The 25280-nt window shown below is 42.5% G+C and overlaps 1 protein-coding gene across 8 annotated transcripts in view; it reads left to right on the forward strand.

Moving 5' to 3' along the window:
• The window catches only part of ATP10B (ATPase phospholipid transporting 10B (putative)), a 282836-nt gene that overhangs the window by 153284 nt on the left and 104272 nt on the right, over positions 1-25280 (forward strand). For all 8 annotated transcript variants that reach the window (XR_004314267.1, XM_032465150.1, XM_032465147.1 and 5 more), the window contains one exon: positions 24557-24890. Coding sequence is in view for 7 of the 8 variants with exons in the window: in XM_032465150.1 (XP_032321041.1) it covers positions 24616-24890 (275 nt within the window). In the remaining variant the exon portion in view is untranslated. The remainder of the gene's footprint in view (positions 1-24556; positions 24891-25280) is intronic.

The raw sequence follows: 25280 nt of genomic DNA on the forward strand, positions 1-25280 counted from the left end.
CAGCCATCTGTCTGGCCTCTTAGATCTTCTGTGTGTTTTCTCTGTAAGACTGGCCTGTGCAGCTGTCCCTTAGCTTGACCAACACACAGGCTGAGCGTCTTAGCCTCTTCCATTTGACTGTCACGTTTACCTCTCATCTGTGACTCTAAAGAAAAATCATGACAATCTAAATGGACCGAATTTAAAAGTTGACTCTCCTGAAGCCTCCTTGGAAATCTTGAGTTGCATTGTGGCAGCCTGTTCAGAACTCCCATCCCATGGTCCTTCCTTGACACCACGATCCTCATGGCAATGGCCTTGGGCCAAGAGGAGGCAAAAGTGTGAGCTTTCACCCAGGGATGACAGTGTTAAAGATCTAGCAGAACCCATTTTACACCCCGAAACCTCATTTCAATATTCATTCAATATGAGAAGTCAGGTCAACATCACTGTAATTACCTATGAAAGCTCATAGCTCAGGAAGTGTTAACATGGTGGGTGGGGGGAGGGGGCTGCAGAATACATCCCTGTCCCCAGAATGTGCCACTTGGGCACATGGATTATTTTGAGCTGAAGGCAGCAAAGTCAGAAAGAGCTTTTTACCTCCTCCTTAACTGCCTAAAAGAATTTAGATTTAGGGCCTGTACCAGGAAGAGAGTTATTAGCAGAGATGACCTTTTAGATCAGAAAGACTTATTTTCGTGACCAGGCAAACATTTGTTTACCAAACATTTGCTCACCAAACATTTGCTCTTTTTATCTTCCCGTGAATTGTTTCCTCCCCTTCGAAGGCCCGGAACCCTTCCCCTTTCTTAGCTCAGGATGGTGAGTAAGCCTCAATTACCTGTCTGCTGGGGTGTCTCATTTTTATGGGGCTCCTATGCTTACCAAATGTATTTTCCTCCTATTAATCTGTCATATGTCAATTTAATTACCAGACCAGCCAAGGAACCCAGAAGGGAAGAAGGGGAAAGTTTTCCACCCCTCCACGCTCCACAGGGAAAGGGCACCATTGTCCGTGAATCCCTAAGTGTTCAGACGCATCCCATCCTGTGATTCAAAAAGAACGCTGGGTGTGCAATGTCTCCACCTTAGGAAAGCCCAGCTGGCAACTTTGCACATTTGTAGTGTTCTTTTCAGAAGTCATGCTTATTGCCAAAAAAGTGGCCTCTGTGCCTGCTGCCAAAATAAAACAGAGACAGAATTTGGGGAGGATAGAAAAGAAACAGCTTTATTGCTTTGCCAGGCAAAGGGAGTCCCAGCAGCCTAACATCTTAGAGAGCGTGAGCTCCCACGGGGAGCGGTAGGCAGGGAGTTAGATGGGAAGAGTCCAGAGACCAAGGCTTCTGATAAGGGTCCTGGTACGTGCAGGAGGCTGCGTTCCTTCCCTCCAGAGGGTCTCGTAAATCACTGGATGGCATCCTTGTCATATAGTAGTAATGGAGTCTTCTGTTCCAAGAGTTAGTGAGCTGGACCTTCCGCTGCCTTGGTGCCTGGAATGAAAGTTGCTCAAGGGGGAGGGGGAGCGCTCTAAGGAGGAGAGGGAAAAAAAAATGCATGCAGTTTAAAATTAGGCTAAGTGTGCTTTAGCATGAGGGAAGCCATTCTAGGTGACCATCATACAGTCACAAATATTGTGCAGTTACACACACACACTCTTAGTCCTCAGCACAAACAACCTGTATTAAAACTGGCCTCCTTACTGCAACCAGTATGGTCGCTCATGCCAGTTATCAGCTGAGTGAATTGACAGCAACAATACCAGGAAAAAGCAGTGAGTGGAGTCCTGAGGTGGAATGATTTTTGACAGCGTGGCTTTCTGAGCAGACGTGCAAATCACGTGCTTCTCCATCAAAGCTACAATTTTGACCCAGACCTCTCTGAAAAGCTAACAGCAGATGTGGTGAGATATCAAGGAAGAAATTTCCAGCATGAGTTTAAGGATACTTCATGAGATGTTCATGAAGGCTATAAACTCAGGGGGGATATACAAACACAGAAAAAGAGCTAGAGAAGAATATTCTAGAGAATTGAGCTGAAACCGTTGAATTAAGAGGCTCATCATTGCAGAGAATTTTACATTACAAAACAAGGATCGAAATCTCCTGGCCAAAGCCTGATTGCAGAGGTTTTCAGGCAGACTGCCTCATAAGAAAAATTTAAGAGAGTTGACTTTAATTTGAATTCAGTTCAAAGGACCCTGGAGCAAAAAAAAAAAAAAAAAAAAAAAAAAAGAGTCCTTAAGAAGCTTATTAGAGAGACACGTACCAGGAAAGGAAGCCAGCATTTCCATTTTAAACTTTGTTGCTCTCAGATTTTTGTAAAGCCTCTTTAAAAACAGAAAGAAAGAAAACACAATGTAGCCTTTATATTCATTATTTGATTTTAGCTTCTTAATGAATATTTGCAAAAGCACATATTTGGGGTTACTTTTTCCTTCGTTTATTTTCACCGTTAGCTTTGGTCATTTTTATGGTACACCAAGTGTCCATGGGGCAGTACCAGTTCCCAGCATCACTCCTGTGGGAAATAAGGCCTTACATTAAGTCAGCTAGATTCGCCAGCAGAAAGCAATTAGGTTAGGAGTTGCAGCTCAGGTATATCCGGAGCAGCCCTGAGATGACCCGTGCCTTGGGAGGGGACACAGGAACATGCCAGAATCTGTCCTCAAGGAGAAATGCAGCTTCGTTACTGGCATTTGTTGACACTGCAGCTCAGTCTGTGAAAGGGGAAAAGTCAGGCCACCTCGATAGCAGAAGTGTCGACTGGGGAGCCCAAGAGACGCACATTTCAGTCCTGACTGGGCTCCTGGTGACATCTTTGATCTTCAGGAAGTCACCTAACCTTCTGGGACTGGGTCTCTTCGCTGTGAAATGGGAAGAAAAATCCCTGCCTTGCAAGGGGAGGTGAAGTTTTAGGGGTGATCTACTTCCCGGCACTGGCACGCACGCTAGACTGGGTACACGGTGGCCAGAGTTCTCCTGCTTGAGATGAGGATAATGATGTTTTTATTAGAGGTCTGGGATCATTTTCAGACAACCTCCTGGCTCTTTCTCTGTGGATCTCTGGAATGCCTCATACAGTAAGAGTCCACTGTGATAAATTATCAAGTGAAAACAAGGATTTATCTCAATTCCACTCAGTAGTTACTCAGCGAGCACTGGGCGGGGGCACTGCGTGAGGACAAGGTGTGCAAATGTGAATCATGTCTTGACCTTTGGCCTCCAGGCACTTACACTCAGTTGGTACCAATTGAGTGCTGAGTGCTCAGTTCCAGTCCGAGGACACCAGCGAGCCTCCGTCCTCCCAAGTTTACTCATTTATGTGTTTGTTCACTTGTTTATTCTGCAAACGCTTCTGTCCCTGCTGTGTGCCAGATCTTGAAGCAGACACCATCTCTGTCCTCAGGGAGCTCTCTGAGGGGAAACAGGGAACAGGCAGTGAGAACACAGGTGACTGGCGTTCTGCCCAGTTTAAATTTCAGAGAGAAATGACAATAGGGGCGTCGGCGTATGTACACCCTTCCTGGCCAAGTGCCACCTTGAGATCCTCGCAGCTTCCTACCCTGCAGGGGCAAGACTATTAATAATAAAAGCCCCTTACGAAGCCCTCCTTATTTCTTTAGCTTCTAGATCAAGTCCCCTCCTCTGAATACTTAGCTTTCTCCTTCATCTCAGCCTGGTCCTCTGTGGTCCTTCCAGAGACCCCACCAAGCATAGGGTAACCCAGGCTGTTTTTCCACTCCGGACCCAGCATCCCACTGTGTCCCTGGTGTCTTGCTTTGGGTGCATACCAGAGACCCTTCCCCGAAGTTCTAGCAGATGGGGCAGTGGGGGCGTAACTGGACATGGAAAGAGTTCGTTAAGTGTCTCAGGACAGCAAGGTGGTCACGAGCCCAGGTCCAGCGGCCAGACAGGGGTGGCTCCCAATCTGGACTCTGCCCCGTGAACTGTGGGATCTCCAGGAAGATGTTCAACCTCTGTGAGCCCTATTTCCCCTTCTGTCACATGGAAATAACAATAGTTCTTCGCTCCCAGGGCTCTTGTGAGGATTAAATAAGTTAATGCTGCAAAGGCCATAGCTTAGCGCTTGGCGTTTGATAAGCTCTCAACCAATTTATTCCCGTTAAAGCAGGCGTGCTCCAAAATCCTGCAGTTTGGAACAACCTGCCCCACACCTGGTGAGGGCTTGAGCTTTCAAGAGGGGAGGTGGCTCTGGGAGATCTCAACCCTTCTCTACAAAATGAGAGGAAAATGAGAAAGAGTGAATGAACCACACAGAAGGAGGAGGAGAGCACTGAAAACACACACAGGCCCAGAAGACACACCGAGCCTTCCCCTCCACCCGACTTACCACGATGTGACACTGCCGTTTTTGCTTTGGATTTCTTTTTAAGGTTGAGACATGGCTGAAGCTTATTGTATCTCCCTCTTTTCCTCCTTCTGCAAACACAACGACTGTCCTAAATTTGGTGTTAATTATTCCCGTGCATTTTTATCCTATAAGTATATATAAATCTATAAATAATATATTGTACTTTTTTAAATCTTGGATAAATGGAATTTCTAAAATAAAATCTCTATTCCCTGTTCACTTTTTATTGATTAGTTGGCTTACTTCAATATTTACTTTTCTTCTTTGCAGAACGTGTAGTTTGTGTCGGGCAACAGGGCACCCAACTAAAGGCTCACGTTTCCCACCTCCTCTTGCAGCTAGAGAGGCAGCCAGTGAGATGAAAGCTGAGGTCAATGGCCAGGGCTTCTGGGACGACCCTCTAAAGGGGCTCCTCTTCTAGGGGTACCCTTTGCTTTCCTCCCCTTTTCCTTCCTACCTGGGTCATGAGTGGTGGATGAAGTGCCAGTGGCTCTTTGGTCCATGACACACCTTGAGGTTGGAAATTGGTGCTAAGGAGCAGAAAGACCTTGCGTCCCTCATGACCTTGGAGCCTGTGTATCAGCCTTGAACGACCTACCTCCACATTTGTTTTATGTCATAAGCAAATATCTTAGTTAAGGCACGTTTTGTTACTGTTGTTAAATGCACTTGAATCTAACCCCAAGTGCTAGAGAATCATACTGTGTGTATCACCCTCCAACTTGAATTTGTTCCTCAACATTATGTTTCCATTGCTCAGCATTCTGTTTATTTTACGAGGCAGGTGTAGCTTTGAAATCACCCGTGCTGGAATTAGATTGGCTGGTTCACAGCCCACCTCTGGCACTGACAGCTACGAGACATGGGGCTAATGACTTAAACTTCTCTGTATCTTAGTTTGCTCATCTATAAAATGGTGACAATCACAGTACCCCCAGCACAGGATTGACAAGAGAATTAAATGAGTTAATCTTCACGAGCAAAGTGCTTACAATAGTACCTACAGCAATGTAATGATTAAACCTGTAGAGACTGATTAACTATTATTTTGCTTTATCCATGTTGATATAGTTCAGTTTTAACTGCCATATAATACTCCATTTTATAAACAGGTTACAGTGTATTTTTTCATTGTCTGTTTGATGGATTTTCAAGTGGTTTCCGGGTTTTAACTTTTAGGGAATAATGGTGCATTGAGCATTTCTGAATACATCTCCTTGTGTACACATGTGCCAGTTTCTCCAGGGTGTCTACCTAGAAGCAGAAATGCTGAGTCTGGGGACATGTGCACTTTCCACCTGCCTTGAAAAAGCTCACTTGCTTCCCAAAGTGGTCATAACAATCCATGTAAGAAAGCGCTCGTTGCATCTCATCTTCACCAGTCTCGGTGTAAATAGACTTGTTTTTTGCCAATCTGATGGTGTCGCAAGGTATCACTTTGTTCTTGGTTTAATTTGCATCTCCCTGATTACTAGTGAAGCTGGAAATAATTTCACATGCTTTGGAGCCACTTGGGTTTTGTCTTCTACAAACAACTTGTTTCTATCATTTCTTATTTTTCCACGGGGTTATCTTTTCCTTTTTGAATTTGTATATATAATAGTGCTACAAACATCTCTTCCCAATCTGCGACTTGCCTTTCCACATTCTTTTTTTCCAACAAAATTTTATCTTTTTAATAATATCAAAATACATATTTCTGCTATTTATGTACCAATTGTAATGTTCAATCCTGAGGAAAGTTTTTTTTGTATTTTTTTTTATTAAAGTATAATCAGTTTACAATGTTGTGTCACCTTCTGGTGTACAGCATAATGCTTCAATCATACATGAACATAGATTTATTTATTTTCATATTCTCTTTCACCAAAGGTTACTACAATATATTGAATATAGTTCCCCGTGCTCTACAGTATGAACTTGTTGTTTATCTATTTTATATACATTAGTATCTGCAAATCTCCAACTCCCAATTTATCCCACCCTACCCCCTCACCCACCTGGTAACCATAAGTTTGTTTTCTATGTTTGTGAGTCTGTTTCTGTTTTGTAAGTAAGTTCATTTGTCTCTTTTTTCAGATTCCACATATGAGTGATATGAGGTTTATAGTATCTTGTCTTACATTTAAGTCTTTAAGCTAGTCTGAGTTTATCTTTGTGTATGGTGTGAGGGAGCTAACGTCATTGATTTACATGCAGCTGTCCAGCTTTCCCAACACCATTTGCTGAAGAGACTGTCTTTACTCCATTTGTGTTCTTGCCTCCTTTGTCAAAGAATAATTGACCAAAAGTTTGTGGATTTATTTCTGGGCTCTCTATTCTGTTCCATTGACCTTTGTGTCTGGTTTTTTGTACCAATACCATGCTGTTTTGATTACTGTAGCTCTGTAGTATTGTCTGAAGTCTGAGAGGGTTATTCCTCCAGCTTCATTCTTTTTCTTCAGTAATGCTTTGGCAATTCTGGGTCTTTTGTGATTCCATATAAATTTTAGGATGATTTGTTCTAGTTCCGTGAAAAACGTCCTGGGTAATTTGATAGGGATTGTATTACATCTGTAGATTGCTTTGGGTAGTATGGCCATTTTAACAATATTAATTCTTCCAATCCAAGAACGTGGGATATCTTTCCATTTCCTTAGTCAGTGTTTTGTAGTTCTCCGCATATAAGTCTTTCACTTCCTTGGTCAGATTTATTCCTAAGTATTTTATTTTTTTGGATGCAATTTTTAAAAAGGATTGTTTCTTTACTTTCCTTTTCTGATACTTCATTGTTAGTATAAAGAAATGCCACTGATTTCTGTATGTTAATCTTGTATCCTGCTACCTTGCCAAACTCTTTGCACATTCTTTAGGGAATAAAAGAAATTTAATGTAGTTAAATTTATCGATCTTTACTGCAGTTATTTGATGTCTGTACATTAGGCGTTCCCTCCCTACCTCAGGCGTTCCCTCCCTACCTCAAGGTCGTAAGAATCTTCTCTTGTTTTCAGTTTCTCTCCGGGGGGGATATCTTTCCTGCACCTGGGATTTATTTTTGTGTGTGAAGTAGAAATTTGTCGTGGTTTTGATACGAGTTAGCGGTGATCTCAGCACTATCGATTGAGTAGTCCGTCTGTCCACACTGATTTGTAAGGCTACATCTGTCACGTATCAAGTCCCCATATGTGCACGAGTCTGGTGGCCAGCTCTCTGGTGTGTGTCATTTGTCTCCTTGCGACCATGGTGCCAACAGGCACTGTCTGCATCTCAGTCTCTAAGGGGTCTTTAATCCACAAGATAATTCGGGAACCTTGGTTTGTTGGCATCATGCAGATAAATCAAGTCGTAGTTAGGATGGGTTTTTCTCTGTTCAGACCACCCAGAGCTATGTAGGACAAGCCTCAGTGCCGCCAGAACACAGCAGAAGGGAGGAAGAGATTTAACTCAAACTTGCCTGTGACTTCTCTTCTCTATGTATATACCCCGTGGTGTTTCTGACTCCAAAACCCATACACGCATTCTGCCACCATCAGAGTCTACAGGATGCTCTACTCAACAGCCCCCCTCCCCATCTTGCTGGACAGCAAAGCCATTTTGGGTCCAAAGAAAGGGAAAGGTGCCTAGATGCAAAATTTATGACCTGGATAATTATGAAGCGTTTGAGACAGAAACCATGATGGGGAGATGTAAAATGTCCCCAAATCCCCTCATGAGTAACTTTAAAAACTTGAAAAAAATGGAAATAAACTATTCACTCACCATATGGGGTGTCATCTCCTTGGCTCGTGCCTGAGAGGACAGGATGAAGTGATTAGGGGGTGGGAAGGAGGGTGAGTGTCGCTACCTACATGTGTTAATTTGCTTGTATCTCAATTTTCTCTGTCAGAATGCTAAGCCAAACAAAGTGCCCCAGGGAGAAGGCTAATTATGTTTTATAAATCAGATAACAAAACCCCTGCAACACCCGAAGAAAAATCTTTAAATGTATCCAATGCCCCAGGCACCATGAAATGTCAGTGGGTCAGCCTCAGTAGCCTTCGTCAGAATTCAGGCAGACAGGACCCTAGAAACCAAGGCCAGTGGTTTTTCTAAACATCCAGGATCTCTCACCAAGGACTGAGGTTTAATGAAGAGGGGGAGAATTGGGCCTCAGGGACCAAGTCTTCAGAAGGGATAAATTTCCCGGAGGCATGCGCAGCCCCAAGCTCCACCCAGCCGTGCAAGGACGGCAGTCTGCCGTTCTCTCTCAAGCTGATGGGGGCTGACTGATTTATCAGTGAGCTGCTTCTCCGTATCCCCGTGGACCTCTGCCTTTTAAGCCAGAGGAGTATTTAAGCGGTGAAACCTGTTTCCCTAGTTTCTTCCCATTCCTTTTGTGTCTCTTTTTCTCTCTTCTCCTGTCTCTGGGTTTGTGAGTTTTTGTCTTGCCGTAGAAGACCACAGTCAGAGTCTCTTTTACAATCTTACAGACCTCCATTCACTCATCTGATATTAACAACGTTTTCTTTACTGTGGGAAACAGATTAACAACTGCCGTCTATTGTTCTTACAAAAATTTACATGTGGACCCGTGTGCCCCTATCCTGAGGATAAATTGTGCGTATTACAAAAAAAGGAAAAAGAGTGTGTGATGTTGTCACAAGCCAGTGCGAAGTCTCTGTCCAGAAATGTACTTGCTGGCGGTTGAGTGAGTCTGAAGACAACCAGAGAACCCCTCAGAGTCTGAAACGAGGCAAAAAGTTTGCAATGAGCTGTGTTCAAGAGCGCGAGGTTACCACCCTGAAGGGCTAGACCCCGGCCCACCCACACCAGCCCAGGGCTCCGCCAAAGTGGGAGACCTAGACATAGTGTGGGTCACAGCAGAAAGTCACTTAGTCTTGTTTCAGATCAGAGTAAAGGGGGATGTAAACAAACAGTCCACAACGAATCATGACACCGATCGAGTCTCTTGGTGCCAATGATCTAGTACCATTGTGGCGCTGGGGTCAGGCTCTGGACTTTTCTCTAATTTGAAGTGCTTTGTAACTTGAGAAATTTTAAAATGCCAAAGTAAAACCCAAGTAAAGTTTGTCTTTTAGTTCACTGTGTTATACCTACACTAAGTTCTTATTCTGACAGACGTATATATCCTGGTTCTGTAAGATTAGGAAAACCTGGGGTGAAGGAAATCTTTGTACCATCTTTGCAAGTCTTCTGTAAACGTAAAATTATTCCAAAAGCAAAAGTTTATTTTTAAACAAAAAATTGAAGGCAATCGCAGATGTCTGAGGTTATAGGAATAAACATAAATGGCTCACAGTGAGGTAGGGAAACCAAACACCAAGCTGTCCAGGCCATGCTTTAGGAGACTGAGGTTAACTCTACCACTGATTATCTTTGTGACCTTAAGCAAGTCACCTAACCTCTCTTCATTTTATTTGTTACTCCAGAGAAAAAGGGCAAATCAGACTGATCTGCAAAATATGGGAAAATTCAGAATTACCCCTAGTCATGCCCTTCAAGGCACAATTTCACCAAAATGAAAATTTAGTAGAAGCGTATTTACTTCTGCAGGTTTTCCAGTTCACCTAGGCAATTTCAGTGCCAGTGCATGCAAACATCATGTCTAAGAAAACAAGGAACTAAAGGGTTAGAAATAAAGACTTGATGTTCGAAGTAAAGATTTGCGTGAAATAATACTGAAAAATAAGGAATATTGAAAGCATGTGAAATGTGATCTTAGAACTGTATCCCGGGTCTTCAGGGGGAGCCTTTGCTGAGAGGTGTGAGAGCATTTTGTTACAAATACTTGATCAGAAATCTTCCTGAGCAGCATTAAGGACGTGTAATACTGTGTCATGGGAAGGAAGTTTCAGAAACACTTCCCTAATATTTTGCCCATCTCAAAAATCCGGTCGTCTGAGATCTGAGGAGCCAGAAATCAAAAGCCCTGAGTCATAAATCAGAACAATTTTGTTTTTCTGCTTCATAACAGATGTTCATGACAAATTAAATTAATTTCAAGTTTCTTGTGTTAGGAGAGGCAAGCATTAAGAAGTTCTAGGCGACAGATTCTGAGTGAAATTGTATCATATCTATTGTTACTTAGGAATAAAAGTCATTGTTACTGGCCTTGTTTAGTATGCTACCTTGATTGCTTTGTTCAAAATATGGTTTATTACACTCTCAAAACTCGATCACAAGGAAAGGGGACTCATACTCGGAGTTCTGAAGTTCCTTAACCACAGATTCTCCCAAATGGGCGTATTGAGAAACTTAACCCCGACAGCTGGGGAGACCCACTATAATACAGACCCAGCCTACCTCAAAGGATTGTTTGGAAGGAAAAATGGAATACAGTCGTGCCTTGTTGTATTGCACTTCTTAGACACTGCAGTTTTGTTTTGTTACAAATGGAAGGTTTGTGGCAACCCTGCTTCAAGCAAGTCTGTCGGTGCAGTTTTTCCAACGGCATTTGCTCACTTTGTGTCTCTATGTCACGTTTTGGTAATTCTCCCAATATTTCCAACGTTTTCATTATTTCTGTATTTGTTATGGCAATCTGTGAGCAGTGATCTTTGATGTTACTATTGTATTTGTCTGGGGGCTCCGTGAAGCACACCCAGGTAAGACATTGAACTTGACTGTTGAAATGACAGCAAAAGATTTAGAACATTACGTAGACTGAGGTGATAAAGCCGTGGCAGGGTTTGAGAGGACTGACTCCAGTTTTGTAAGACATTCTACTGTGGGTAAATTGCTGTCAAGCAGCATTGCGTGCTACAGAGAAATTGTTCGTGAAAGGAAGAGTCAATCAGTGCAGCAAACTTCAGTGTTTTGTTTTGTTTTTTTTAATGAAATTGCCACAGCCACCCCAGCCTTCAGCAGCCACCACTCTGATCAGTCAGCAGCCATAGACACAAGGCTATTATGCACTTAATAGACTACAGTATAGTGTTTGCATAACTTGAAATGCCCTGGGAAACCAAAAAATTCACGTGACTCACTTTATGGCAACATTCACTTGATTGCGGTGGTCTAGAACCAAACGTGCCGTGTCTCCAAGGCACACTTGTAATAAGGTTGAAGTTCTTTGAAATTTTAAAAACTAATATTAGAAATACAAAATTTGTATTCATCAAAGAAATCAAGCATGTCTTAATGCCTGTCACTGCACTGGGACAGGAGCTGTAAAGTGCTGGCTGTTCCCTGGAGGCCCTGGGGGTACGTGCTGAGTGACCTCCCCAGGCGCTGGGACAGAGTGCTGACCACTTCCATGAGACACGGGAGTAGAGTGGTGACCACACAGACAAGTACGTAGGCTCAGCGTACAGAACTAGGAGCCAAAATGGGATAAGGACAGAGTGCTGTGAGGCACATAACTAGCCCCTCAATCGTACTTCAGGACAAAGGAAGGCTTCTGGGGGAGGTAGCATCAAAGTCCTAAAAGAATGAATGGAAGTTAGCCAGGCTCTAGGGGGATAGGAGCTGGTGGTGTTGGCTGTGACAGAGAGAGACAGACGCAAAAGGAAATGAAAGAATGTCCAGTGAGTAGAATAGAGAATGAACGAGAAATTCACCAAAAAAATGAGGCTGGAAAGAGAGGCAGTCTCTAGTTCATAGAGCAGAGGAATTGTAAATTATGTTCAAATTTTGTTCCTTATCCTCTCTGAGGGAAAGTGAAGGCCAGAATGGATTTTGAGCAAGGTTGTGACATAAATGGATTGACAGCTTGGTGACATATTTCTGATTTCACTGCAGAAAAACAGATTGGAGGGGAGTGAAGTTGGGAGCAGGGGGACAAACTGTGAAACTGTTCCAGTCACCAAGGCAAGAGATGAGACTGGCCTGGACTGGTGTGGGGCCACTGGGCCCAGAAAGGAGTAGACGGAACTGACGGAGGAGTATAGGGTTCAGTCAACAGGACTTAGTAATTGATTGGATACATGGGATGAGAGAAGAATCAAAAGCCTGGGCTACTGAGTGGGTAGCATTTCCCCTCCATAAGATGGGAAATAAGAAATAAGGGCAAAGTTTCTTCTGGATAGCACAGGGGACTATGCTCAGTATCTTGTAGTAACCTGTAATGAAAAAAATATGAAAACAAATATATATATGCATGTATATGCAAGAGTTGGACATTGTGCTATATACCAGAAATTGATGCACTGTAATTGACTGTACTTCAATAAAAAGGGACGGAAGGAAGGCAGGAAAGAAAAGAAAAGAAAAGAAAGAAGGAAGACAGGCAGTCACAGATGTAGGGGTAAAGATAAAGTGTTCATTTGGAGACAAACTGAGATTGATGTTCTTAAGAGATGACCCCATGGTGATGTCCGATAGACAGTTGGATCTTTCTTGAAATTTCTCCCTCCTCTGGGAATAGACGTTTGGAACATATGGAGCCCTTTTGAGACCCTTGTTATGAATAATCTAATAAAAATGAGAGAGTTCAGTTATTTCTTTGGAAATACGAGACTGTTCAACCCAACGTAGGTATGAGAGAGTAACTGAACCAAAACAGATGAATGGAAAAAGCTCCCTTTCTGAAAGGAGAAAAGATAAGCCTCTTAGCAATTATGTGCTGTGAAATTATTTAACTGTATGAGTGGGCTGGGATCTGTGGAGGAAATAATTGTCCTCTGGCAGGATCCCTCCTTAGGGTCACTCATCCCCTTGACTTCAGAAAAGTCAGAGTGAAGGAAAGCTGAAGTGGAAGTGTTAGAGACATACACGGGCCCTAGCCATTGCCTGTCCACCTGCCTCATTTTATAGAGGAAGAAACTACGGCCCAGAGACAGACTCACTGACCTCCCCATGGTCACACAGCTGGGTAATGGGATTGTCAGCTTGTCTTGGCTTCCTCTGCCCTTTGAAATCCAGATGAGATCAACATGAACCCCCATCCCATATCCTATGGAAAAACCCTGGGTCTCCACTTACCCCTGGCTTCCAGGAATTCCTGCAGGATGCATGTTTCTCCCAGTCATCTCTGGTTCTTATTTCCAGCATTTGATAAGTTTCTCACTCTCCACTCTTTCTTGTGGCTCTTCTTTTACCTCTTGCTCTTGGCATTGACCCACATATGGGGACAACTCCTTGATTTCTAGACATCTACCCCCAATCACATGATACCAATCAGACAAGGCCACTCTGTGCTGGAAAGTTTTTCTAACAATTTTAAAGTAACATGGAAGGATATCATATCATATTACAATATCATACATATTTTTTAGTAAATATTTGGCTTTTTTTTAAAGTCCCATATATACAATGGAATATTATTCAGCCATAAAAAAGAAGGGAATCTTACCATTTGTGACAACATGGATGGATCTTAAGGATGAATTATGCTAAGTGAGTAGGTCAGACAGAGACAGTTACTGTGTGCTCTCATTTATATGTGGATCTGAAAAAAAACGAACAAACAAACAAGCTCATCGATACAGAGAACAGATGAGTAGTTGCTAGACATGGGGGTGGAACATGTATGAGGTGGAGAAAGGGAGTCAAAGGGCAGAAACTTCCAGTTATAAAATAAATAAGTCACAGGGATCTAAGGTACAGTGTGATGACTGTAGTTAATAATCCTGTAGTGCATATTTGAAAGCTACTGGGAGAGTAGATCTTAAAGCTTCGCATCACAAGAGAAAAATCTGTAACTATATACAGTGACAGGTGTTAACTAGACTCATTGTGATCATTTTGCAATATATGCAAATATCTAATATTAGATTATACACCTGAACCTAATTTAATGCTATATGTCAATTATACCTCAATTTTAAAAAAGCCCCTCTGCCCTCTTCGGACAACACAAGCACCAGCCAGCCTGCTGCCATCTTAATCTCCATCTCTCGTGCTCCTGCCAGGTAATTTTCCCTCCTGTCCCTCCCTCTTCTCCTCTTAATGGCTGTCCCCCTTCCTTTCATCCCAAGTGCTGATCTGAGTATATTTCCTCCCTCGGAAAGCACTGGAGGCAGCTATCCAAATATCGGTTTTTCTCACCCCACTTCCCAGATCTGGTCCTCCACTCTGCACGAAGCCGTGCACCTAGTCCCCCTTGAAGCAAGCTCCTCCCAAATTTTCCAGGTCCTGCTCCCTGCCCGTCCCCACCTCCCTCTTTCCTGGGCGTGTTTGTCAGCCTGCAACTCCCATCACCACGTATATGTTTTAAGTGAAGTGACTTGAGCCCGTCAGTGGGCGCTAGTGTCTTTTAACTGCTTTCAGCCCTGCAGACTTTGAACAACTTTCTTCACCCTTCTACTCAGCACTGATTTATTCAGCTTCTGTGAGCGATTTATTCACTTTTAATTAGACCCAACTTAATTATTTTGTCGGTAAAACAAACCAAAAGAATCTATAAAACAACTCTTAAGTGAAATCACATTTCTGCCTGGAGGGATATAAAAAATGAAATTATGCATCTCATTTTACCTGCCTCTTACAAAGACAAGATTGCCCAGATTGTCTTTTTATTTTCCAAGAACTTTGTCTTTCATTAAGGAAGATGCTTGGGAAATCAGGCTTGGAATAGAGGTGGGGAAAATGGGAAGAGGCCATTTTCAATGGAGAGCAGATATGTGAGGGCATAAGGCATGGTCTCTCTAGGTTTGTGTTTGGCAACCCTGCCCTACAATGATCTGAGAGCTGGTGAAGAGTGCAGATTTCATCCCAGCCCCCAGCGTTTCTGACTCAGGAGGTCTGAGAGGTGGGGACAAGAGATGGGGCTTCTCACTTGCCTATTCCCAAACCTGCTGGACTCAGGCCTGCTCCGGGATGCCCACGCCCTCACATGCACTGATTGGCCACTTCTGCTTCTCCAGGAAGCTCGCCTTGGTTCCACCTGGTCATCCAGGTTTTACTTCCAGCCCTGATAGTTTCAGCTGCTCACTGTCTGTGTTTATTCAATTCCCCATTGATAGCCTATCCAGTGACCCTTCCTGTGTCTGTATCTCATCTCTCCAATTATTTTGTTAGGTCAGGAACTGTGCATTACGGCTCATTCTCCTGGCACTTAGCTGGATACCCTGCCTGCAGTCCTGGGCTCCCTTGGCTACACCAGTATTTCAGCCTTTCAGAGCCCAAAGAGCCCTCTGGTCATCAAAGAATTTCATCACTTCTACCTGAAATGTGCTATAATTTTAGTATTCATGGATTGAGAAAATGCATAGTAGTAGCAAAATCCTATCATGAAATCAGTTATGCCTTTAAACAAATGTACAGTATCTCTATTTTAATTGTATCCGCCCCACTTTAAAATTGGGGCTCACATATGTACACAGTGTATAGTGTGTTCCATCCACAGACTATGCCAGGAGCACATGTGAATACTCTGACCTCTTGCTTGTGGTCAGCAGCCTACCTCAGGGCAATGTTTAAGGGCCAGAATTTAGGTCTCAAATTTGAAGTCGGACATCATAGTAGAAAGGGTGTCAGAGTGTTTGGAAAATGTAAAGTTCCTTTCTTCAGCTCATGGCAGTAATGACAGGTCTGACCGTATCCTGTCACACTGCCTCATTACTCCAGTAGCCCTCCCTGGATTCAGCCTTTACCCAACTATCTGAAGAAATATATTTTAATCTGGGACCTGGCAGAGACAACTGCTGCTCACTAAGGAGTCCTTCCCACCTGGCCTAGCCTCTGTTGCAATCAGGATAAGGCCATGTGCCTGGTTCTGGCCATTTGAGCAAAGTAAGGTAATGCACTTCCGGGTCCTTTTGTTGGCTATGTTTAAAGCCACATGTTGAGATCATGATGTAGAGGGAGCGTGGATCCCTGAGTCACTGGTTGGAGTAGAGTTAACTTGGACCTGCAAACTCTTCATAGGTTGTGCTAAGCCATTCAGATTTGGGGCCTTATTTGTTTCACAGCCTCGCCTAGCTTAGCCTGACTAATATACAAAGAGTGAAAAAAAGAGCTTTTAGGGAAAGGAACTACTACATGCCTAGACTTGTGCGCCAAAAAAAGAGGGAAAGAGAGATAAGTTAGAGTGTTGGAGAATATTGAGCAGGAAGGAAAGAGTTAGGAAGAGCTGCATCATGTGAAGTAACGTAGAAGTCTGAATTTTATACAAACACAGTCATAAAGAATTAAGAAGAGAACTGGCATGATCTAGTTTAGAAAAATAATTCTGGCTGCAGTGCGAAGGCTAGATTGGAAAGAGACCGCGCAAGGATGCAGGAACCAGTTAAAAGTCTGTTGCAGTCATCCAAGGCGAGAGATGATAATGCCTTTTATTAGAGTGGAAGCAACGAAAGTGTTGGGAGCAGATGGATTTGAAGAATATTTAGAAGGCAAAAATGGATGGAACAGATAAATAGTTTGGCTGCAGCAAATGAAGGAGGAATCAAAGGTATTGACCAGGTCACTTGGGTAAATGGAGATGCTATTCATAGAAAAAGGACAACTGGAGCCAAGTAAATTTTGAAGAGAATCCAAGAGTTCTAGAAATTTAGAGTTGAGATACCCAGCAAAAAAGTGGAGATGGCAAGTAGGCAGTGGGGTACCCTTGTCAAATTCTCATGAGGGAGGTTTGAGCTCCAGATACACCGAATGGGAGATCAGCATGCTGGGTAATTGGTGATGCCCTGAACGCTAATGAACTTGAGGGGTTATGGAGTTTAACATAACAGACTACAGACATTATCTTCTCGTCTGTTTAAAAAAAAGTTATTCTTGAAACTCTATTGGAATTGCAGGCTTTTACGGACTGAGGAGCTAAGAGAAACATAGCCAGGGGTAAAAAGCATTAACCAAAACGCTAGTGATGGACACTGAGCATGATTTACTGATAATACGTAAGTTTTGTAAAGACCCTTTGACCAGTTCTTTCCCACGAAGGTCCATGCTATAGAATGTCATCTGTCATGTATTTTCTTTATCTCCTACAGCATTGCATCCTGTGGTTTGTTTTATTTAAGGTGTTTGCTATTTCCTTCTCACTCTCCTTTCCTCTTTCACACTAGTCCCCGCTTTCACCAGCCTCTAAAGGCAGCCATCCCCACCCCTGCGCGTCCCTGTGCACGGGCCTGCAGCCTCATTTCTTAGTCAGCATTTCTTCCTCTCTAGAGGAGTGCAGCATCTGGCATCCTAATTATAGGACCTGTTTTGTAGTCCCTGAATGAGGCACAACCTTTGGGAAGGACAGAGCGCTGTCTGGTGCTTACAGAAACTGACTGCAGGCAGCAGCTGTACATGGACTCCTACAGCTGCGTTCAAGGCGAATGAAGGCTCTGAAGTTCAGCCGTCCCCAAGGCTTCGCACCCAGCTGAGCTCTGCTGTAGGATAAGGTCTCCCGCTCGACCCCTCCTTTCCCACGAAGCCTGGCTGGACTTCCCTGGGCAGGCCCCAGAACCGAGACCTTAGTGAGCAGCTTTCAAACCGAGATTTCTATTTTCTAGCCTGCAACTAAACATGTTTCCTTGAATCTAAAATGCTGTCAATTTAATAATGTTGTGAGGGTAAAAAGAAAAAAAAATTAAGGAACATTACCATATCAGTAATGTGACCTATCCTAGGTTCAAAACATTAAAATGTGGGGGAGGAAAAAAGTAACTTGGATCCTAGTTAATATAGGTTTTCCTGAAAGGGAGTAGGAAGAAATGGCAGATTCTAGAGAGGTATTATTCTATTTCCTTTACTTTTGTTTCTTCATCTGTAAAATGGGTATGGATAGAAGAGGTGGAAGACCACATTAATGGAAACATCATTTTATTTGGTTTTTTTTCTTTGGGGGGGGTAATTAGGTTTACTTATTTAGTTTTAGAGGAGGTACTGGGGATTGAACCCAGGACCTTGTGCATGCTAAGCATGTGCTCTACCACTTGAGCTGTACCCTCCCTCCTTGACCATATAAACAGGATGGCCATCTCCTCAAGCAAATCCAACCAAAATAAATGAGAAAAGCAACATGAATAAGAAGTTGATGATAAGATTGTCTTATTACAAATCCTTTCTTGGTTTAGTAAAATGCCTGGGAATGGATAGGAATCTGGACACTGGACTTTTCATTTAATTCAGGGTTGATGAAAAACCTTTTGCTGCCTTTGCCTTTGCCATTTCGGTACTTCTATGGGAAACAAACAAAAATCTTACAGGATGTGTTACCAGTCTTCCCTGCATTCGTTGGTAAGCCTTGAATAATGAAAATGACTTGACACTTTATGGATAGTTGGTGATGTTTCTGAACCTAGTTCCCAGGCAGCAAATAAAAATATAGATGGTCCAGGACAATGTTATAGTAATGGGCTCAGAATTTTTATTTTAGCAAAAGTAGCTCCTGTTAGTGCCTATTTAAAAAAAAAATAGTTGGGACCTAATGAAACTTACAAGCTTCTGCACAGCAAAGGAAACCATAAGTAAAACAAAAAGACAACCTACGGTATGGGAGAAAATTTTTGTAAATGAAACCGACAAAGGCTTGATCTCCAGAATATATAAGCAGCTCATACGACTCAATAAGAAAAAAATAAACAACCCAATCCAAAAATGGGCAGAAGACCTAAACAAGCAATTCTCCAAGGAAAACATACAAATGATCAAAAGGCACTTGAAAAAATGCTCAATATCACTGATAATATCACTCAATAATCTGAGAAATGCAAATCAAAAGTATGATGAGGTATCACCTCACACCAGTCAGAATGGCCGTCATTCAAAAATCCACAAATGACAAATGCTAGAGAGGCTGTGGAGAAAGGGGAACCCTCCTACACTGCTGGTGGGAATGCAGTTTGGTGCAGCCACTCTGGAAAACAGTGTGGAGATTCCTCAAAAGACTAGGAATAGACTTACCATATGACCCAGGAATCCCACTCCTGGGCTTGTATCCAGAAGGAAATCTACTTCAGGATGACACCTGCACCCCAATGTTCATAGCAGCACTATTTACAATAGCCAAAACATGGAAACAGCCTAAATGTCCATCAACAGGTGACTGGATAAAGAAGCTGTGGTATATTTATACAATGGAATACTACTCAGCCATAAAAACTGACAACATAACGCCATTTGCAGCAACATGGATGCTCCTGGAGAATGTCATTCTAAGTGAAGTAAGCCAGAAGGAGAGAGAAAAATACCATATGAGATCGCTCATATGTGGAATCTAAAAAACAAAAACAAAAACAAACAAGCAAACAAGAAAAAAAAAAAGCGTAAATACAAGACAGAAATAGACTCATAGACATAGAATACAGACTTGTGGTTGCCAGGGGGGCGCAGGGTGGGAAGGGATAGACTGGGATTTCAAAATTGTAGAATAGATAAACAAGATTATACTGTATAGCACAGGGAATCACAGAGGAAAAAATGCGATAATGAGTGTGTATATGTCCATGTATGACTGAAAAATTGTGCTGAACACTAGAACTTGACACAACATTGTAAAATGATTATAAATCAATAAAAAATGTTTTAAAAAAGAAAACAACAACAAAAAAAATAGTAAGTTTGTCAAACCCCTCATTCCATATATCACTCACTACTTTAGCACAAAGCTAAAGTTGATTAAGCTTTTAAAAAGTGAGTGGACTTGAAACAAAATACGTTGCACTTAGTAAAACTGATGATATTAAGGTATGGCAGGAATTGGAAAGTGACTCAGAGTGATTGCAGTTTGGGGAAAACTGATCTAACTGATGGATTCAAGGACATGCCAACCCCAGACTTTTTTCTAAGGTAGTTATTGGTTATTAACTCAGTATCTCACTGGAAATTGTTTCCGTGAGATTGACACATTTTGACCTGAGGGTGGAGTGCTTTAAAAGCCCCTGTAGTTAATTGAAGGCCAAACTTTCTTCGATTCTAATAAATTCTAATGTCAGGACAGTGCATTATTTATCAAGAATCTGAGTGTAGATTAAATTTAATTTAAACCCCCCATGGTCCTGACCAATTGATACTGTTTTTAGAGAACTGCACGTAAAGGGAAAATAACTCTCTGGTCACTTTTTCCTGCTTTCTAGCCCTACTTGGGTCTTCCTTCCAATTTTTTTTTTAATTAAAGTGTAGTTGATTTACAATGTTGTGTTAGTTTCTGGTGTACAGTACAGTGATTCAGTTATATATAAATACACACACATATATATATATATTCCTTTTCATATTTTTTTTCATTATAGGCCATTGCAAGATATTGAATATAGTTCCCTGTGCTATACAGTCGGGTCATGTTGTTTATCTATTTTATATATAGTTGTGTGTATCTGCTCATCCCAAACTCCTAATTTATCCCTCTCTCCCACCGCTTTCCCCTGTGGTAAGTTTGTTTTCTGTGTGAGTCTATTTCAGTTTTATAAATAAGTTCATTTGTGTCATTTTTTTTAGATTCTACATAGAAGTGATATCATATATTTGTCTTTCTCTGTCTGACTTACTTCACTTAGTATGATTATCTCTAGGTCCGCCCTTCTTTCCATTTTTACAGTCAACAAGTTTGCTCTAGCCACAGAAAGCTTGCAAATGTGGCTTCTTCCTCGTTGTTCACTTACTTCCAGACACATACACACACACACACACACACACACACACACACACACACACACACACACACACACACACACACACACACACACACTATTCCACGCAGTCACCTCTCATCCCCTGATCTCAGCTCAAGCCCCACCTCTTCAGGGACAAGGTCATATCCCTCCATCCTGCAATGACATTGCACCCTTTCCTCCTTTGTGGCACTTATCCCAGTTGGTGAATATATATTTATTTTTATCAGTGTATGTTTAAAATCTCTCAGCCTCACCAGAGGTCAGGTTCCAGGGGGAGAGGAGTGGATGTCTGTGTTTCACTCACCTGGTACGAAACAAGGGGTCAGTAAGTTTTTTTCCTTTTGATTCAATGAATAACTGGTTAATTGACCCCTAACAATAAATACGAAATTTGCTAAAGATGGGGTTTACTTGAATTCATTAAAATGTAAAAGAAAAGAACTAGGGCTAATTGATAACGTGAGCTGGCCAGGATGGAGAAAGTGTGGGAATAAGAACAAAATTTCTTAGCAAACTGTAATTAACCCAGTATTTTAGGCTAATGGTCCACCATATAGGAATGCCCCCCGTGCCCCGTCTAGGGGACATTCTGCTCAGTGGAAAAGTGATATTAATGCTAAAGAGGAATACTACTTCAAGCCAGAGGCAATCTGAGTGATGATTAGCAAAATTAAATAACCCTCAATTTTATTGTTAGCAGAAGGCGCCATATCAAAAAATAAGAATGAGAGATTTTATGGCTACAAGGACTTTGGAGCATTGCTTCAGACACGCCCTCCCTGTCTGAAAGCAGCAGTGAACCACACCTCAGATCATCAAAGGATTGCACAATCCCCCTTTGTTTCCTGTTCTACCTTTGGAAGGAAGCAATTTATTTGGAGCAAAGGAGAAGCAGTGGGTGAAGGAACTGCCTCCTGGCCCGCAGTCTTGGCTTCTCCAGCCCATTTCTTTTGCTTTGCAGCCAGAATAACACCTGCGACCCACAGCTCCAATCACGTCGCTTCCCTGCCTACAGCTCTCCAGGACGTCTGACTTTCAGCATCATCAGTAGCCTTTGTAGGCTACCAGGCACTGGTCTGTCTCTCCAGCCTCAATTTTCCCTGCTCTTTGTCCCTCACTTTGTGTGCTCTGTAGGACGCACCTATGAATTTCTGTTTGTAGAACCAGTCCTTCTACCTGGAACACCCTTCCACAACCTCCTACCTCGCTAACTACGCATATACACACATGCACACACATGTATACACACACATATACACGCATCTTACTGTCTGAACGGTTGAAATGTCTTGCCCCTTTACCCGTAACTGCTTTAGGATGAATTTCCTACGAATGAGAACAATTTCTTACATAACCATCACAATTGGGAGATTTAACATTATTAAAATACTGTTTCTAACCCACATTTCGTATTTAATTTTTTCCCTTTGTCCAATAGTGTCTTTTAAACCTGTTCCATCTCCCCCTAGTCCAGGATCCAGTCCAGAATTACACATTATACACTTAGTTGTCACATCTTTTCTAGTCTTCTTTAATCAGAAACATTTACTCTGCCTTTCTTTGACCTTTGACATTTGAAAAACCTAAGCCAGTCATTTTGTAGACTAGCCTCCAGTTTGAGATTTTTCAACATTCCCTTGTGACCACAGAGGTGACGTGCTTCTCAGTATGTTTTGTCAGGAAGTCCAAGATATCAGATTATCCCAAAATCAGTGATGTTTGATCTCTTGGGTAAGGTGGTGTCTGCCATATTTCTCCACTACAAAGTGATTTTTTTTAACTATTGTAATTAATAATTTGAAGGAAAGATACTTTCCAAGTGTGGTTTTGGTTTTTTGGGTTTTTTTGGGTTTTTTTTTTTTTTTTGGTTTTTTGTTGTTTTTCAGTTGGGGAGTAATTAGGTTTATTTATTTAATGGAGGTACTGGGGATTGAACCCAGGACCTTGTGCTTGCTGGCCTTGTGCACTACCACTGAGCTACACCCTCCCTCACCCACTGAAGGAGAGATACTTTGAAACTATGCAAATGTTCAGTTCCTCATCAAACTTTCTTCCACTACTTTGGCATCCATTTTATATCTGCTTTGTTTTTAAGGAAGCTTATTTTCCATTGTTAATTTTTAAAAAAAGAATATGATTATGATAAAAGAACTTTCTACATTACCCCGCCGAAAACACCTGCCTCTCCCCTGCCAATTCAGTCTTCTTTTGTGAAGGTCTTACCCCCTAAAATTGAGAAAATTGAGTGTGGTATTAGCCAAGGCCAGACTTCTCATTTGCATTTTCAACTCTATTCATGAGTAGTCTTTTCCTTTCCTTTTCTTGTACAATAATATATTTTTTTAAAAAAGAACCCATGAAAGGGGCACTTATCTTAATGAGAAATAAGATGTGTATTACTATTTCAGACTTACCAGCTGTCATAATATTGCTTTTGGTCACGTTACAATCGGCGTCAGTAATTGCATTTACTTTCTCATGCTGGATACAAGGGCTCACTTAAGACTCTGAAGAGCTTCTTGCAGCCTTGGGGGTCTGTGGGTTGGAAATCATTGGGACTAAAGTCCATGAAGATCAGGGTCAGATCACAGGAGCAGCAGGAAGGTAAAATATTACCATTTAAACAAGAAACGGGACTTTTCCTCCTTTAGTGAATCACATTTTCCATGACAGAGGAGGCTGCTTGCTGTAAGATGAACAGTACCTGACATTCACTCATCCATTTATTCAAGAGAAAACCATCCTGCAGGCCTACTAGGGGAGAAGCACCACTGTATACAGCTTCTAACCGTATAAAGTGTGTATTTGGATAAGTTCTTCCAGGTACTTATCTTTGGGTAAGTTCTTCTTAGCAAGATTTGGCTAAAAGTAACCTTGAGGGCTTGCTTACAGAGTTTATCAAAAGCGCTCAGACAGACACTGGGATACCATAGATAAAGCGGCGTCTCCCACCATCTAAGAAGTCCATCTGCTTGGCTCAGGGCTCAGTCTCAGGAACCAACAGCTGGCGTAGAGAAAAAGGAAGGGTCTCCAACCCCTACCCCCAGTCAGCCAGATCAGAAAAAGCCAGCCATGTCCATTCATGCAACCACATTCATCACAGCCCAGTCACCTCGCGCTCAAATTTCCTAAGAAAGAAACTTTCCTCTGTACCACCTGTCACTCTCCTGTGAGGTCCTGACCGCAAATGAGGTTCTCCGAAATGTCACCAGTATCAGAAAATGTTAGAGCCAGGACAACCTAAAGAATAAATAACTTTCCCTTTAAGACATACCTCAGTTTACTTTATGTACTGTCTGATTTGTTCCTAACCAAAAAAAAAAAAAAAACAGTAGAATAAGACCAAGTTTCCTCATGTTACGCTGAGGAAACTGGACACCTGCAAGGTGGAAGGACGTCCCCAGTTAGGAATGAACAGAGCTCGAATTCTGACCTCTGGGGTCATAGCCCCCCAGGCCACTTTGGCTGGTAGCCCAGCGGGGCCGTCAGCACCCTCCCCACCCCACCCCACCCACCAGCTTAAATGCTTTCCTGGCACTCATCGCAGGGCTAGTTGTATATTATTTATATGATTATTTGCTTCATGTCTCTCACACTAGAAAGGAGGAATGATAAAGACTAAACCTGTTTTTTTCACACCGTGTCCCTTCTACCTTGGACGGCTGGGGAGACAAGTTGGGGGGCCAGTATGCCACCTGTTTCTCCTAACCACAGCTTCTTCCTGTGTTGATATATCGCAGATTTTTCCTGACCCCAGTGACTTCACGCATCCTTTTTCGGACCATAGCTGCTGCCAGAAATGGCCCTCTCAGTGGACTCGTCCTGGCACCAGTGGCAGTGGCGAGTCAGAGATGCTCTGCCCCAGTCTCCGTCAGAAGCCACCCCACTGCTGTCCCCGGAGAAGGGGAGGCAGAGCTACAGCGTGACGCAGCAGCGGGTCGTGTTCCCCAACAACAACGCTTTCCACCAGGATTGGGCGAAGGTGTCCAGGAGATACCCTGGCAACAGAATCTGCACGGCCAAGTACACCCTCTTCACCTTCCTGCCCCACAATCTCTTGGAGCAATTTCACAGGTACACAGCCCCTTGCCTGAGCAATATGCACTTTAACCACGTGTTTGCCACTCAGACGAACTGAGGGATGATGCCCTCTTGGCCACCTTTCCTTTAATATCCGAAAGCATATTCTTTGAGAAGCTTTGTCATTCATTCATTCATTCCTTCAATAAATATCTATCAGATTCTACTGTGTTAGGTTATGTATTGTGTGTTAGAGAAAAAAAAGATATTGTCCTGACTATATTGGCTAGTGGAAGAGACAGATGTCTTCCTAATTTTAGGAATTGTATAAATTGGTGCAAACTATAATTCTGATAGATACTTCCAAGAAGAGATATATGGGGCTATTGGAGTGAGTAAGGGAAATCTGGCCTAGTTAAGAAAGTCAAGGAAGACTTCCAGGAG

This window comes from Camelus ferus, chromosome 22, assembly GCF_009834535.1.
Source record: "Camelus ferus isolate YT-003-E chromosome 22, BCGSAC_Cfer_1.0, whole genome shotgun sequence".
Lineage (NCBI taxonomy): Eukaryota > Metazoa > Chordata > Mammalia > Artiodactyla > Camelidae > Camelus > Camelus ferus.